Below are 18,438 nucleotides of genomic sequence, written 5' to 3'. Positions count from 1 at the left end.
ACTCCTAGCAGCTAAAATGCAGGAATGCCTTGCTTCAGAGGATGCTCTGGTAACACAGAGATCTGCATCCTGCCCTCCCTTGCTTCTGGGCTGAAATATGTGGTGAGGAAAAGGGCAGAGAAATCTCCCATCTTTTATCACACATGCAATGTGTTCTATCTGCTTTTCTCTGCAGTTTTACCAATTCTAGTCACAGTAGAAGCAGTTTGGACAGGACTCAGAAAATAGACCCTGATTTCCAATTACTTTCTTTGTCATTCTTTGCCCTTCTCTTATTGGTGCTGGCCACAGGCAGCTCCTTCTGCAGTCAGTGGGAAATGAGACAGGATATTAAACTATTAATTTCTTCTTTCCTTGCTGCCTCAGTTTCTTATCTCAGCAATAGCACAAGTATTCCTTATCAAGATTACAATCATCAAAATAATACCTGGAAAGGTCTTCAGATCATGTGACAAAGAGGCACAAATTATTACTGAACTGATGAGAGGGAATGAGCTGTTACAGAACAGACCAGTGATGCACTTAGTCTTATGACCAGTCCCCAATAGCTGTTGTCACCTGCACAGCAGAAGACATAAACACTAACAAGGCCTTTCCAGGCACATTGTTTCTTCTTTTTTTTTTTTTTTTCTTTTCTTTTCTTTTCATTCCCTTTTTTTTTCTTGTTTGGTTTTTGGTTTTGTTGTGGTGTTTTGTTGGGGTTTTTTTCCTTTTTGGATTAATTTTGTAGATATATATCGCTGCCTCACCTAAAGTACAAAAGCAAATTCCTGACCTCTGATAATAACCAGAAATCGTTCTGGTACAACATCGTTGATTGATTTTTTTGTCGTTATAATGATTCTCTAAGCTCATTCAGCTGCAGTGACTGCACCTCTTACAGTAAGATATTTGCATTGACATTGCTGGAAACCCCTGCAGACATGAAAGGTTTAGAAACCATCAATTCAATGTACATGGTCTATCGCAAGCTGAAACTCACCTGGAGAAGAGTCATTGAAAGGGTTCAGGGCAGCTGCCCTCCGTATCTTCTCCAGACAAGTCTCTTGCTCTTTTTTAATGATGCAGTTGGAATGGGTTGCTGTAACCTGAAGTGTAGGAAAAAATGTAGAAAAAGAACAATTACAAACTTAAAATACCTGGAGCGTATATGATGAAACATCAGTAAGTTTTGAGGTCCCATTCCAAAAAGGAAAAGAAATAAAAACACCCTTAGAAGATAAGAGGGAACTACAACAATTTATTTTTTTCCTTTTTTTTTTTTTTTTTTTTCCCCCCAGAAAGCCTAAGTCCACTCTATGGAATTATAGTTGTCATAAATTGTTTGGGGTTTTTATGTTGCTCTCCCTGTCACAGTGTATTTTCTAATGAGTTTTCTTCATTTCATTGTATTCCTTCCCCATATAAGGCAGAAGTAAAGATGCTTCATATAAATAAAACAATTTAAAGAGGAATCGGAAATCAATTGAGGCTCAGTTTGATCTTCCACCAGTTTCTTATGAGTCTTGCACAATCCATTAACCTCACTCAGGACTCAAAACTAAATTAAAAGCTCTTTCTCTGAGTCTTTCACCCTGGTCCGTTCCTTAATATCTCCTTCTTCCTTTATTCCCAGTGAATACAAGGCTACTTCCTTGCCAAAAAAGAATGCAACACCAATTAAACTGAGAAGACTTGATCCAAATGTGGGGTTTTTGTTTGCTTGTTTGGTTTTTTCCCTATTCCTCTCTTTAAGGATCTAAGGCAGTCCACCATAAGAAAAAAGTGCAGGGGAGGGGGGAAGACAAATGAATTTATAAGAGGAACATTGCAGCCAACAGAATGCAGGCAATCCCAAAGCAGCAACAAAATAAGAACAAGTCCCATTCCCAGAAATCAATACAAGATTTTATTCCTGTTGCAGAAAGTGGCCAGGGGATATCAATTCAAGGGCAAAACAATCTCAGGTTTCATAAGGTTAGATTTTATAGGGGCACTTCTATGGTTCCAATGACACTCAGTGGAAAGCACCATGAAAATCAGTGCACTGGTTGAAAATGGGATAGGTCACCCTGGTTGACTGCAAGCGATTTTGCTGTTTCATATTTCCCGTCCCATTTCCTTCATTCTTGATGATGGAGAACTACAGAGGAAGTAGATTGTACCTGCCAAGTGGTCTGTTTTCCCTTACCTACTAAGCAGGAAGAAGCAAACAGGGAAAGCAATACCTGAATTCAAAGAATCAGAATCATAGAATCATTTAGGTTGGGAAAGACCTTCAAGATCATCAAGTCCAACTGTTAACCCAGCACTGCCAAGTCCACCACTAAACCATGTCCCTAAGCACCACATCTACACGTCTCTTAAATACCTCCAGGGATGTTGTCTCAACCACTTCCCTGGGCAGCCTGTTGCAGTGACTGACAACCCTTTCAGTGAAGAAATTTTTCCTAATATCCAATCTAAATCTCCCCTGATGCAACCTGAGGCAATTTCCTCCTGCTCTTTTGCTAGTTATTTGGGAGAAAAGACCAACACCCACCTGGCTACAACCTCCTTTGAGGTAGTTGTAGAGAGTGATCAGGTCTCCCCTCAGCCTCCTTTTCTCCAGACTAAATAACCCCAGTTCCCTCAGCCACTCCTCATGAAGCTTGTGCTCTAGACCCTTCACCAGCTCTGTTGCCCTTCTCTGGACATGCTCCAGCACCTGAATGTCTTTCTTGTAGTGAGGGGCCCAAAACTGAACACAGAACTCAAGGTGCAGCCTCACCAGTGCCAAGTACAAGAGGATGATCACTGCCCTGGTCCTGCTGGCCACACTATTCCTGATACAAGCCAGGATGCTGTTGGCCTTCTTGGCCACCTGGGCACACTGCTGGCTCATATTCAGGCCGCTGTCGACCAATATCCCCAGGTCCTTCTCTGCCAGGCAGCTTTCCAGCCACTCTGCCCCAGCCTGTAGCGTTGCCTGGGGTTGTTGTGACCCAAGTTCAGGATGCAGCACTGAGCCTTGTTGAACCTCATACAATTCAATCTACTTCAGTTTATTTTGGAGCCCCATCTGTACAGTTCCATTTTACTTCCCTCACATCCCAATAGAGTGAATGCAGTGATCTGTTTGGGTCACTAATGCATTGAACTACCACCTCCCACTCAATATGCAAATCCCAAGGCACACGTAATCCTGGTTTGGTGGTACTTCTGTTTTTATGTGTGCTAGAAGGCATGGAGGCATTTGCACACTTGTGTCCTTGTAGCAGTTACAAGCTATCACCACTTTTTCAAAGACAAAGAGGGTTTCCTAATGCACCTCTAGTGGAAAGTTTTACTTGCCACTTGTAGGAACTGACAATGCTACACAGTTTCATCTCCAAGATCCCAGTAATAAATTTCAGCTATTTTACCCATGGGATACACCAGGCATAACCATATTAGATTTGTTTATCTTCAAAACAAACAGTATTCTGTTCCAAGAGCTCCCAAGGGCCTGGAAAATATATATTGTCACAGATCTCTGGGATCTCCCAAGAACATAAGGGCTTTTGCTACATCATCCCCTAAACCTCACCAAAGATTGGGAAAATTGCATTGGCTGACATTCAAGTTCTTAGAATATCTTTCAAAAAGATAAAAGAGAAATTGCAAGTAAATCAGGCTTCTGCTGCTAGTACTGGTTCACTCTCCACAGTTGCCCAGGTCCGAAAGGAGTATCCGGGAGTTGTCTCAGTACATGAACCTGGCAATTCAGTAAGTGCAGATTAGAAAAGCCATAGTATAATACTAATACTAATATTTATATACTGTCTAGGCGAGCAGATTATGAATAAACAAAACGAAATGTTTCTTCATAAAGTTATTGTTAACCTACAGAACCCTTTTCAGCTTGATATTGTGGATGTTAAATGTTATAGGGGTTCAAAACATATAGATATATATTTATGTATTTATGTATGCAAAGTCCATCAAAGGATACAGAACACTAAAAAATCCACCATGCCCAACTTTTGATGTCCTGTGGGTTAACTCTAGACCTTTGAGAAGAAGGTCTAGATTCAATCAATAGTGAAACGACAAGAGTGTGATTTATCCTTTATATTTTGGTTGTCTTCTTTAGTAAGTGGTAAATCAAAGCCAGGACTTGATTGATTATAAGGAAAGCATAAGGTTAGAAGCTCAGATTTTATTGTTTTCCTTGCAGACAGGCACATCTAGTCAGATGTATCTGACTAAACTGACTAAATTCAGTCAATTGTATCTAAATCTGGCTCAGGATGTATTTGAAATGCTTCACCCATCCCTGTAGCCTTCCTTAAGCTTTCACTGTTGGCAGAATATTTTGATGTGATTTCCCATAACCATCTTTATGCAGTTGTGTAGCACTCTTCATCAACAGACTTAAAAAAATATTGGGGAACATGGAAACTGAGACAGAAAACAAAGAAAGGGAGGAAATGTTAACCTCAGTGCCAGAGGAGAAAATAGAAGCTGACTGTCATCTCCACTAATTAGCAATGTCTTATCTGAGAAAATAAAACAAGGTTTGGATTGTTTATAACAAAAGGTCTTTCTGTTGAATGCAGAGATGCATTAACATTATCATGTTTTCCTGAAAGGATCCACGTTTCATGTTTCTCCATTAGCCATGTACTGGTAGAGCCTTTAATCCGTTGAGTCAGTATTCAACAACTGAACAGCAGAGCACAATTCAAATGGAAGTGTAAGCTTGAACTTCATGGCCTCCCGATTTCATTTCTTTTGCCTCAAGGACATTTGCAATTTCCTGAGTTCAGTAGACAGTCTGGTTTCAGTTTCCCAGAAGATACCAGTGATATGTGCAGTTAAATAATATTTCAAGACATACTAGAAAAATCAAGAAATCAAGTTGATAATGCATTAAATTAAGTCTTTAAAAAAAAAAAGAAAATTACTCTCAATGGAGTGAAGGAGTTAGAATCACACCAATTTTGAAAAGGCATATATTTATAGAGATATAAATACAGTAAATACAATCAATGTCTGTTTAGTTCTGAGAGAACACAAAAGACAAAAGCAGCTAGCTAAGACACTACAGATGTGCAACAAATTGAGCATTTTAATTTTTCTTCATATATTTTTATTAAGGTGACCACCACAAAGAAACTGGTATGTGCTGTGTGTAACTTGTGTTCCCTTGACATTATGGTAATATTAATAACAATCTTCTTATTATGCTACAACCTACATATATTCTCTCACACATACTCTCAACATGCTGCTTTATTGTGAACTGTTCCATTAAGAAAGTGATTGTTAGTACATAAACCTGGGCAGAGAACCAGGTGAACACATCTGTGCTGCTTCTGGACCTGCCCTAGTTATATGTATAAATCAGATTGGCAAATTTTAGAGTCATGTGTTTAAGCAAGGTATTACTCAAACATACAGATGCTCCAGGGAAGGAACCACGTGGGAGGAATTGTGCAGATCAGAAGGGCACCACACACGTCCTTGCTCATGAAAATAAAGTTAAATAAGCCCCCTTTCTTCTTGTTTTAAGTATATCAAGCACTGAGTTCAAGTATATCAAGCCTTTCTATACCGGAAAGGCAACAAGTCAAGGTGCTTGATTTGGTGCCTAAAGATGTTCACAGCACGGTAATAGCTCTGCACCTCTTCCCAGCATGTAGCGCAGACTGTGCCTCACATTAGGCACAGGGTGGTACAAGCTGCTGACACTGTGCCTTGAACCCTCGTGCCCAGTAAATCTGCAAACAGGGAGAGAATAGTCCTGATAATGTGTTCATGGAGCACAAAGCAAGGCTGTGGGTAGGCAGCTGAGAGAGGAGGACTGGAACGCATTAGGAAGATGGTTTCTGACTACTTATACCAAGGAACAAGGGATATGAACTTAAACTGAAAACCATGTTTGGGTAGCTGTCCTGACTTATGTGCTGTGTATATGACACTGACATACAGCTATACCCAAGGTGAGCTGGTCAGAAGTCTAAGCACAGATGTCTAGACCATTTGATGTGCCTTAGGGTATCTCACTTGACCTCCAGTTGCTGCTGCCTGCATTGGCCTTTATGTTTGCCCTTTGTCAGGATATTTTGGACACTGTAGGGTATCTCTAATGGAAAAAGACATTTATCTTTTGGCACTTGAATCATTTCCTCAGTCATATCAAGTGGATACAGATCTTCTCAGAGGAAAAACAGGGCATTCTCTATGAATGGGATATTATCCTTGTGCCACATTCATAGTCACTGATGAAGACTTGTGCATAGGAGAGGTGGTTGAGTGGCTGGAAGTATTTAGAAATTCTTTAACATCTCAAAGCTGGGCATTGAAAGAGGTCTGAGTGTTATCCAAACTAATCATCCCATGGGCCAACAGTGCAGAATGGTCTAGTCAAGAAAGCCAATTGTCTTTGACTGTATACAGTCATTAAAAAATACTGTTCTGCTCATGACAAAAAGGATAGGGGTAAAGAAATACAGATAAGAAAAAGCAAAGAAACAACAACAACAAAAAAAAAACCACGTTCATTAAATCCCTCATGGACAGTGTTTTACATCAACACAGAGATGAAATAGAGTCTGATTCACCTTTTGTCTAAGTGTTGTCTCGAAAGTAATGCAAGAGAGGAGTTTAATCCACTAGGTATATTAGATCACTCACTTCACAGTGAATTACACTTATTATTAATTCTATTATGAATTTCAGTGTTTAAAAGTTAGCTTAAAAATGATACATTATTAAGTGAGCATTGCAGAAAGAAGCTTACTTTGTCGTGGAAACAACATTACTAGATTTAATCCTTGTTCTTATCTAGAGATGATTCAACTGGTCAAACCAGGGCCAAAACTTGCAAAATATTATGTTAAAAATAGAGGTGTTTGGGAAGGAACTCTGATTATCTGGATTTTTTCAGAACTGATTTACATCATTACTGGTACCCACAACACTGGCTTGGCAGTCGAACAAATTGTTCTCCAGGAAGGCCTTACGTTGTTACTTGATTGTGTTTTTGTCTGCCTGTGTAAATGGCACCCAAACTACTGCAATTTCAAACCACTTCAGACTAAGTGAAAGGGTAAAGCGATTAGAAACTTATTCAAGCCAAGGCACAATTGTACAATCTGCAGCATAGTTTTGACACCATGGTCTAAGCAAATTGTGCAGGAAAAAGAAACAAAACCCACAAACACTGCCAAAAAAAGGCATTGATCCCTTTCAAACTGGCTTACGTGAATTTGAGACATGGTTACCTTCTAACACTGATGGCTCCTGCAGAGATGCGTGTTTCACTGCAGATTAGAAAATAGCAGCAGTGTAATCAGCAGTTCCCTTCACTCAGTGGATACCTTCTGAAGTGGTAACTCTGGACAAAAGATGTGTTACGCAACATGGGGTAAACCTATTTTTGAGTTTGCCTTAACTGGCTTTTTATCTTGGAGATCAGTTGAAAAACCTCTCTTTGAGCATGGTGAGACATTCTCAGTATAGTTGATGACTTCCCCAGGAACTGACATCTTGAGTAAAATGAAAATATACCTTTATCCTATTTCTAATAGCAGGCAATACTAAGCAATGTTTTTCAAAGCCTTGTACTTGTAGGATGCAATCACTCATTGGAAAAGTGTTTAAAAATCTAGCTAGACATAATGTCCTTGAGGTGAAACTAAAGGTTTAATAGCCCTTTCTGATTGCTGATTGTATTACATAAAAAGGCTTTCTCCCATTGTTCCTGAGACTTTCTCCTCCAAAGATAAAACTAGAAGTACAACTCCCAATAACACATACTAGATGTCTTCCTCCTTCATTCCTCAGAGGTCAACCTAGATCTGAAAAGCTGACAGTCTCCTACCAACATTGCAATTCCCACCTATTTTCAAAAGTCTTCAAGAGCAGTGGGATTTAAGTGTCCAAATCAAGGTCTATCCCCTTACAAATCTGACTGAACCCTTATGGGAAGATTCTCACTCCTCCAAGAGCTTTTAATTTGGAGCAAAAGTGGGTTGTGTGGCCTTACTACAGGACTTCAGTGGTGCAAGGCTTGCAGATTTCACCACCAATTGTTTCCAAGGACACTCTCCAACTCTTGACACAAGCTGTGGCACAGCAGTCCCTGAACATGGCAGAGCCGTTGGCAAGAGAGCAACCCAATGTAGATCCAAGCTTTAGCCAAAACTCCATAAGTGGCTGTCTCAGCAAACAGAAATTCATTGAATGGGGGTTGCAGGCAAGTAATATATATGTAAATTGGTGGAATTCATGATTGGCAAAGGAGGATAAATAATGAGTAACTTTTTTCTCTGGGTTCTGTGGTCAGAGCCTCAGGTGATTGCATTTTGTGCAGATTTGGGACAACAGTTCAGCTATTGATTAATAAGTAGAAATGACTGGATGGGAAGTTGGAGGATCTACCTATGTTAACACATTGTGTCTGGCTGAGAAATGAGAAGTCTGGGATATGGCATTCAGATTGAGCTGAACACCTGCAACGAGGGAATTGAAAGAAGAGCTCTCTAATTTTTGACCCTTTTGAGCACTCTGGGACACACTGTTCATCTGATCTGGTGATCTACTGATCCAATGGAATAAGCTTGTACATGACAATCATTTTGGTTGTCCAGATCTCGTATTTTCTCTGTTAAATCAGTCCCCTGACTTGGCAAAAAAGATTCGTCTACTCTGAAGCCTAACAGTTTCCATTTGGAAGTATTCAAGGCCAGGCTGGATGGGGCTTTGGGCAACCTGGTCTAGTGGAAGGTGTCCCTGCCAATGGCAGAGGGTTTGGAACTAGATGATCTGTGAGGTCCCTTCCAACCCAAACCATTCTAGGATTCTAGGATTCTACCTAAACTCTGAATAGGGGGTTACGTTGCTTTCAGCTGATCCCGAAGAAGGTCCCTTACCATCGTCCTTACAGTTGCGTCATACTTAGAATTGCCTTTTCTGAGAGCAATAGTAAGAAACAGAAAGGCTTGTCCATTCTCCTATTACCTCCAGAGAACTTTTGGGAAAAGCACACCTCTTTTTCACTCTTCAGACAGTAGTGGTAATACAGGAATGTTCCCTGATTAAACTAGACTTGGAAGGCTGCATCAGGTGTCAGAGTAACCCAAAACCAATAGGATATAAACGATAGCCTAAAGTTATCTTAATCTTTTTTTTTTTTTTTTTTTTCTTCTAGTCTACAGATTTTGTGTTTAGAGCTTCAGTCCCTCACATGCCTTTGCCTTCACTCAGATACCCTTGCCTCTGGTGGCTGCAAGACCACAGCAACTATGACATGTCTTTCAGAGAGGATTATGAAATCACAACATAACTCAAGTTGGAAGGGACCTTCAGAAATCTCCAGTTCAACCTCCCACTCAAAGTAGCATCAGCAATGGGATCCGGTCAGGTTTCTCAGGGCTTTTTCCTTCTGGGTTTTGGAAATCTCCAAGAATGGAGACTGCACAACCTCTCTGTGCAACTTACTCCTATGCTCAACTATCCTCAGGGTAAAAAGGACTCTCTTTATATCCAGTATGAATCTTCCTTGTTTCAACTTACCCTAATAGTCCATTGTTCTCCTGCCATGCACCATGATGAAGAGCTTGGCTCTCTCTTCTTGATGATCTCTTCATATATACTGTAAGTCTGCTACAGGGTTGCCCCAAAAGTTTCCTTCCACCAGCTAAAAAAGCCCATTTTCTTCATCCTCTTCTCACAGGCCATCCTGGTGGCCGTCGTCTGAACTTGCTCTTGTTGATTGACATCTTTAGCATATTGAGGAGCCTAAAACTGGATGTAATGTTCTAGAAGTGGTCCAGCAAGTGCTGTGCTGGTTTTGGCTGGGATAGAGTTAATTTTGCTCACAGTAGCTGATATGAGGCTGTGGTTTGGATTTGTGCTGAAAACAGTGTTGATAATACAGAGATGTTTTTGTTATTGCTGAGCAGTGCTTACACAGAGCCAAGGCCTTTTCTGCTTCTCACCCCACCCCACCAGCGAGTAGGCTGGGGGTGCACAAGGAGTTGGGAGGGAACACAGCTGGGACAGCTGACCCCAACTGACCCCCCCTCCAAGGGATATTCCCTACCATATGACATCATGCTCAGCGTATAAAGTTTGGGGAAAAAGAAGGAAGGAGGGGATGTTCAGAGTGATGGCATTTGTCTTCCCAAGTCACAGTTATGCGTGATGGAGCCCTGCTTTCCTGGAGATGGCTGAACACCTGCTTGCCATGGGAAGTGGGGAATTAATTCCTTGTCTTGCTTTGCTTGTGTGTGCAACTTTTGCTTTACCTACTAAACTGTCTTTATCTCAGCTCACGAATTATCTCTTTTACTCTTCTGATTCTCTCCCCCATCCCACCATGGGAGAGTGAGGAAGTGGCTGCGAGGGGCTGAGTTGGCAGATGCGGTTAAACCACAACAGGGATATAATCACTTCTCTGGAGCTACTGGTCATGGTCTTCTTAATACAGCCCAGGACATTGTTGGCCTTAATCTGCTTTCCTTGAGACCTGTGTAAAGTATACAGAGCCAAAGCTACCAAGTAGCTGAGTGGTTTATCACACAGAAAAAACTTTTGATACCTTTCACTGAGCAAAGGCTGAGGGAATCTGTGCTAACCTAAGACTTCTCTCACTGCAGGGACGTTGGGAAACAGAGAAGCTTTTAGGAGTTCTGCATTTGTCATGCTGCCGGATGCCACATTCATCTGCAAGGCAAGTTCTTGTTATTACTCGTTATTATTTGCCCATTTATACTTCATTACATTTAAACAAAACCCTGAAGAGAAAAGGTCTTAGACAGGAAATTTGTTTTGTGCAGGCTCCCAGCAAGTTCAATAGAAACCCCATCTGAGTCACACTTGGAACAGAAATGCGTGATGAACAGCTACAGGAGGCTGCAGAAACACTTTCTACACACACACACACATATACCCTACCCAAGGGAGAAAGCTTTAATTAATCTACTAATTAAATTAAAGCTATTTGCCCTCAACTATCACACACATTCCTCCCTTTCACTCCTCCCCACAGGCAGCTCCAGCAAGTGCTTCGTGCTACAGCTCTCACTCCAATATTCCCCAAAGGGACTTTGGGACTGGGGAGAATTCTGAAGAGTGGAGGCAAAGAGCTCGTTACAACAGTGGTAATGGGAAGTACTCAGTCTCATTCTCAATCTCCCTCCTTGTCCTTTCAGTGCTAAGAGACATTGGCTTAGATATTGTGCCAAAGTGGAGGAAAAAAACCCAACAAACCCACAACCAAAAAAACCCACTCAAGTCCCAGAAGGAATCAAATCTTTGCACAAAAGACTGTGCCTGGAGTAGCTTTCTCAACAAAACCCTTCTTTCTCCTTCCTGTCTCTGGAGGGTTTTACCACTATTTCACTGTAAAAACTCAAGGAGGGGAATAAAGTACATATTCATAAAGGACAAAAGGGAGCAGACTGAATGGTGTGTCAGAGCACCAACACAGTGAAACAAGCCAGCATGGAGCTGAGCAGAGGGGATTACAAAGGAAGAGAGGCAGTGTAGGAAAATTTCCTAATGATGATCAGTTAGGTAATACACAGAAGAAACACCACCAACAACAAATTACCAGAGAAAGAGAAGAGTCATCTTAAAAGGCATTTATGATCAGCTTTGGTTGTCCTTGGGCTATGGACACCACCTGGGAGGAAAGTACAGCAGTGGCTGTAAGGAGATTCACACAGATTCACAGATTGGTAGGGGTTGGAAGGGACCTCTAGACATCATCTAGTCCAACCCCCCTGCTAAAGCAGGATCACCTACAGCAGGTTGCACAGGATTGCATCCAGGTGGGTTTTGAGTCTCTCCAGAGAAGGAGACTCCACAACCTCTCTGGGCAGCCTGTCCCAGTGCTTGGTCACGCTCAAGGTGAAGAAATGATTCCTCATGTTCAGCTGGAACTTCCTGTGTTCCAGTTTGTGCCCGTTGCCCCTTGTCCTGTCACTGGGCACTATTGAGAAGAGCCTGGCCCCTTCCTCTAGACATCCACCCTTTAGATATTTATAAGCATTTGTGAGATTTCTAGCAGAGCCATGGTGCATGAACTGCCTTGTTCCTCTGATGTCCCAACTTATGACTGTGAAGAGTATGATGTAGCCATGCTTTTCCATGTGTTGGCCATAATCATACCAAATTAATGCTGATAGAAATACAAAATATGATATAAAATGTTGCACTGATGAGTTGAAAAACTGAGGTGTCATTCGAGTAATCCAGTTCAGGGCTAAGGAAAGTTTCTGCTCTGTTTAAACATGTCAGTGTGAAATATTTCACTATTTTGGAATTACAATCTTATAAGGTGACTCAGTCTGCTTGGGGTGAGGGTGGGGGAGGAGAGAAGTCCAGATATATGAATATATTCCTTCAGCATGACAAAAGATATTGAAACAACTGAGTTTTCCACCTGACAGAAAATTCCAAAATTTGTATAAATTTATTAACCATGGTAGTCCTTCAGTCTGGGTTTATACCACAGAGAATGATACTAATGCTACTTTCATTAGGTTATCTAATAAAATAGGGTTCCTAGTCTTATGATTGTCAGCCTAACGATGGGCGCCTTATCTCTGTATTTAGGACTGCATCAATGCCGCGCTGCTGAGAAACATCAGCAGACACTCCTCTCACAGCCAGTTAATGGTTTGGACATGTGGTGTTGGTCAATATTTATGGCCTAAGTTATCTAGGTGAAAAATGTGGTATGGAGAGACACTTGTAGAGTCTGTTTGTCTCTTGTTTGTAACAAAAATTGAGAGCCCAATGTGACTTGTGAAGCTCTAGATTTTGCATTAATGAATCCCATCTCCACCTTACTTCTTGGAAACTGTTATCTGTGCATTGCTTTTCCACCTTAAGCACCCCAGATTTTATAGGCCAGCAGAAGTATTGCACTGTCGTTGGGCACACGGTTTAATCATGGCTGATCACCAGTATTTAAATCCCTGGCAAGAGCTCTTTAACAGCAACATTTAAATGTGATTCTCAGAAAACATCATCTCTGGTGATATGCAGTTATATCATGACAGTGAACAGCTAAGTTCTGGGTAGGCAAATCATTGCCAAAGGGGTGATCAGTTCCACCAACACAATTCCCTCCACTGAAGCAGCAGACTGTATTTGTGATTCGTAGTAATTTAGCCACATGCCACATTTCTGTCTTGGGCATTTGTAAGCCTGAAAATGATACCTGTTTAAGGATGCCCTAGACATCACTGAATGTAAGAAGCCACATTACCTGTTATATAGCGTTTATTTTGTTAAAGTGAAGGCATCAACTTCTCAACTAATGTATATTGACAAATAATGACTCACAATGGAAGCTTTGGCCTTTGTCTTTAACCTTATAACCTATATTTTCAGAACCTGAGAACATGCAGCTCTGAACTGGGATCACGCCTCCTGATTTGAATGCAGTTCAAACATGCTTCATCATGCAGTGAACAGGTGATGGAGTACAATTTTAGACCTCAATTTCCTATTCCTGATATTTCAAAGGAACAATAAAAATGTATTGCTTTCATAAACACCATGAAAGAGAAGCACATGCTCAGACTCACTGTCAGGAGGGACCTGTGTATTAACTGCACTAAAAATCACAATGGGCAGACAGCAATAACTGACATTTTCACAGGAGCTTAAGAGATACAGAATCACAATCACACCCAATTCCTTTCTTTAATCACAAGAGTTGAAATCTAGAACATTTTAGACAAAGTGTGACATGTAGTGGGATTTTGTTTTTACACACTATAAAAAATCCAGACCTACCAATCTAAATCCATTTTCTGATGAATAGAGAGCAGCAGCTACATGGAAGGAGAGCAGAGATAGGAATCAGCAATGTGTGATGAAATCTTCAGTCCACATCTCTCACTAGGCAGAATATTCAGTAATGTCACGTGCTAACAGTAGGCCAGCTATAGCCTTCTTTCTGACCAGTAAAATTTCCCTGTTAGAAATCAGCTCTGAACACTCCTGCTTTTTATTATTTTTTTTCCAGCATTGCTGTGGGATAGGATCCCCAAAAGTAGAGATGGTGTTTTGGAAGGGTAAGACACGGTATAAAAGATTTGATCTGGGATGGAACAATGTATTTGAGACCAGTTCTAGCTGCAGGTGTTAGACATACAGCTCCTTCTTTCTCCTTCCCAAAGTTTCCTCTTTTTTTTTTTCCTTTCCTAACATTTTATGTGCTAATATTTACCGGTTGTTGTATCAAGATTACTTTGCCATTATAAATCCTAACTCTAAGTTCTTATAAACCATGATGTAAGAATGCTACCATCTCCTGCAAAAAGTGGGATTCCTATTCCTGCGTGACTCCTTATCCAAATGGTTTGCTTCACATGGCATGAGGATAGATAACCTGCACAGACATTGCCCATGAGACAATTTCTGCTATCAGTATAAAATCCATGTAGCGATGAATTTATCGCATATGCACTGCTCGTGAGGCATTCTTAGAAAATCCTACCGGTGACTACACTATTTTTCATAAGCTGAACCTCAAGCAGGTTTCAAGAAGTTCCAAAATAAGATGTGCTACAAAATAACATTGTAAAATTGCTAGAAATCAAAACAACAAAACACAGCACCGGATTTCATACTCTATCTGAAATTCCTATTTTACTGTTATATCACTGCAGGGTATGATTTGATTTAAGGAGGGACAACGTGCTGTGGTAGAGATAGTCGTCTTCTAAGAACAGATCTCCCCCTTAAAGGGTGACTTCATTCCAAATAAACCTGCAGGACTTGGATGTGTTTCAGACACTGACAGATAAGCCACAGGTCTCACTTTCAGAGTCTTGTCATGACCCAGATTCTGCTCCAGCATTTTTGTGCTCTACTGCTATACAGAAATTTGCTCAGATAAGGGATATCTTACTGAATAAGGACAGATTCAAGATGCATATTATTATCTTCATGGTAGATGTCCTGTTGTTCTCAGCTCCAACGGAATGCAGCAGGCATCTAAAGTGTTAAGCCAGTCACCTTGGTTGGCAGGTACAAGGGCATTCTTGATGCAGAACTCGGTGGCACAGGGTCTCTCTCCAAGGGTAACAGATGCTTCAGCTGTACTGTTTGCAGCTGACTGCAATGCGCAGACATTTAGGACTCAGAATCTTTTGCATATTTAAACAAGAGACACTTTCTCAGTGTCACAAAAAAAGAAAAAGGAAAAAAAAAAGGTTTTTAAAGCCCAAGCATACCTGGTTACTACTCTCCACTCAAGAAGATAAATGCTGGCTGATACTTTCAAACCTCTCTTCCTAAATTTAATTTGCTGAATGGGGAGAAGCGTCAATAAATTGGCACCCTGGAGAAAGAGGTTAGGGTTTTACTGGGGTATTTACACATGCCATATTTAATAGGATCCTTGTATGTTGACTAAGAGAGCTCAACATTATGTATTTGGGATTGAAAATGCTGGATCCTGCTTCATGAGTAACGATGACCACACTATATCCCTGCTGTTACCTGGGTAATCTATTCTAGATTCTCACGTTTTGATGTATCTTTCCTTCCAAGAAGTTAATTTCTCTTCTGCTAATGTATTTCCAGTTACAGAGAAAAAGCTCAGTTCCGCCATGTATACTATTTTGACTTCTCAGGGACTTCAGGTCCTTATTGCCCATCCTACAGACATATATGTGCAATGGAATAAAGATGTGCAAAACATTTCCCCTAAGGTAAGTTAAATTTTCATAACTCCGCTTATTTCTGAATTGTAGTACGACTTATACAACAAAAAGAGGTACAGCTCTGAAGCCCTTGAAATGGTGACATTGAATTGCAGTAATCTTTCAATTTGGTTCAGACTGAAGTTAATAGAAATAAGGTTTCCTTTTCCATGGAGAAAGGTAGAGTCAGAAATGGAGTTTTGCACTGCTTTTGTTTTCCTGCTATCAGAAGAGAGCATTAACACACGTAAATACTGTATGTCTAAGGCATACAGTAGTACAGAAGAGAGAGAGAGAAGAGATTCCTCTGCCATGAAAGCAAATTGCTGTTGTACTTAAGGTAAACAGACACTTGAAAGCAAAATTGGTGGAACCTATTTTATATTGTCCTTCGTGGGTTACTCTGTGTGACTCCAGTATATGTTGACTGTCATTTATTTAATCCTCAAGATTACTGTGTTCAGAAATTGTACATTACACCTTTCAAAATAGTTATACATATTTCACATTTTCACTTATGAAAAAATAAACTGAATAAAACCCACTGCCCCAAAATGCAAGCAATCAGATTTGAAAAAACAATTTTCTTGAGACTAATGTTATTCATACACATCCCTGTACCTGTATTTTTTGTTACATTACATTAAACTTAGGATTTCATTCTTCCACAGTTTGGACAGTGTTATTTCACAATGGCTTCTGCCAGCTTCTGCAGCTGTTTGGTGTTTGGTTTTTTTGGGGGTTTTTGTTTGGTTTGTTTTTTTTTTTTTTTTTTCCAAAGCCATGAACACAGCTGGAGGATTGCCACTTCACATTGCTCAACATCCAAAAGTGTCCCTTTGTAAGCACTGCCATGTAGTGGGAGCTGACCTTGGTACAAGATGTCCTGCCCCTCGAATATTAATTGTCATCCACAAGGTGTTATTTTGGATTTCATTAACAGACATATAGGAAATATCCATGGACACAAAAGGGAAAAGCAGCTGAATTTTCATCTTTGTGTTCTATAATTAAATATCTGCATAATTAATGTTGTAACCAATAGGTTAGAGCTTGAAAACCAAAGCAAAATAAACTTTATCATTTCTGGTCCCCATCTACTCCTTTAATTCACAGAAAAATCCCTAAAAAAATTAATATGCAACTAGTAGACAGTTGGATAAATAGACAAATAAGCTCCTGAGAAGTGCAGAAGGAATAAGTATGTAAGTGCAAACATGAAAGCATTAATCATGAAGATTTACATGGGACTTCACACCAGCGTTAGAAAATGAGGAGGCACTGCGCCGTGCCCTGGCCATCCCCATGTGTGCTTTTGCAGAGCACCCAGGGGTGCCCCCCCAGCTGCTATGCCGTGTACTATCAGTACAGGTACATGGATTTTATGGCTGAGAATAAGTTAGCTACCATGTACAAAGAAATGTGAGAGAAAAGTCAGAAGAAGAGGGATGTTTGATCAATGAACTGATGAAATAATGTCATATTTCACTCAGATGCGACTGATGATTTTGTTTATGGTTTGAGCTGCAAAATATATGGAATACAGATTTTCAGGTTATTTGAACATATGGATCTCAGAATACCTGAGAGCCAGGTGTCTCACAGAGCTCCTCAACCCTGGACAGATCTCCAGGCAGCTCACCAGCACGTGCTTCTCCATAGTGCAGCACTGAGATTAACACAATTTCTCATAACTCAAACATCTGTCTTTGGCACTGTCACTCTAATCCTTGATCATACCTTAGCATTAAGTGGATTTATCTTTTCCACGCCTTTAGAGACAGGGCAGTGCAGATGGCCTAATTTGACACAGAGAGAACTGAGAAACAAGAAACTACAGTGTTGCCCAAATTGAGGACTAATCTGGGGCAATAAGTACCTTTGATCTTCAAGATCTCATGCCTTAGGTTGCCACTCTAATTACTAGTGACCCTGAATTGCCAGATACCTCAATTAGCTTTTAGATTTAAATAAATAAATGAATGAATGAATGAATAAATAAATCTGATGAGTTTTGTGAGCAGTAGCACAAGGTTTTAGCCACTGATTGCATGGATTAGTATCTCCTGGATGAGCTCCTGTTTGGATGTCTAACGAGGCTTGAGGTTATCTTGAAGTTCATTTTTCTGCAGGGAATTAAAAAAATGGCTGTCTTTGCCTAAACATTTGTATAAAACTGTTAGAAAATTAATTTGCCTGAGAACATGGTCCTTCTGTCAACTTTAGTTGAAACCAACCATAGCATTCAGGATTTGGGGGTAGATAGATGACCTGGAGGAATGGAGAAATAAATACATACATATAGATGTGATCACATTAGTCTGCTTTCCTTAGGGTATCAAAGGCCCTTCAGCATCTTACAGCCCATTCCCACCGATGTTGCCTGCCTCTGAAAAATTCCTGGCTCTCCCACAGCTACTCTGCAAGTGGAATGTGCAAGGGAATGCCTACAGCTACAGTTAGTTACAGGATGAGTAGTAACTTCATTGCTTTCGATGTCAAACCTTTGAGACTGAAAATATACAGTGAGGTTCAGCAGTTATTTTAAATTAGCATACAGTTCGCCCACCTGGTGTTTCTGCATTAGTTCAGACATAATAGAGAACACATGATGGCCAGAAAGGTTTAGATCTTGTACATCTACATTGCTGGAAGATGTACTAAAAGGGACTAGCTTAGGCTGTAACTGCATGAGAATTTAGTTTCTATTGCAATGCAAAAATGTCATGTATTTTGTTATGTTTTTTAAATAATGGAGCAA

At 40.4% G+C, this 18,438-nt stretch overlaps 1 protein-coding gene across 10 annotated transcripts in view; it reads right to left on the bottom strand.

Moving 5' to 3' along the window:
- ADCYAP1R1 (ADCYAP receptor type I) overlaps positions 1–18,438 on the bottom strand; it is a 146,394-nt gene that overhangs the window by 84,620 nt on the left and 43,336 nt on the right. For all 10 annotated transcript variants that reach the window (XM_075746811.1, XM_075746801.1, XM_075746804.1 and 7 more), the window contains exon 3: positions 983–1,088. In XM_075746811.1, the coding sequence (XP_075602926.1) occupies positions 983–1,088 (106 nt within the window). The remainder of the gene's footprint in view (positions 1–982; positions 1,089–18,438) is intronic.

This window comes from Balearica regulorum, chromosome 2, assembly GCF_011004875.1.
Source record: "Balearica regulorum gibbericeps isolate bBalReg1 chromosome 2, bBalReg1.pri, whole genome shotgun sequence".
NCBI lineage: Eukaryota > Metazoa > Chordata > Aves > Gruiformes > Gruidae > Balearica > Balearica regulorum.
The sequence above is the reverse complement of the archived record's forward strand: the minus strand, read 5'-3'. Positions and strand labels throughout refer to the sequence as shown.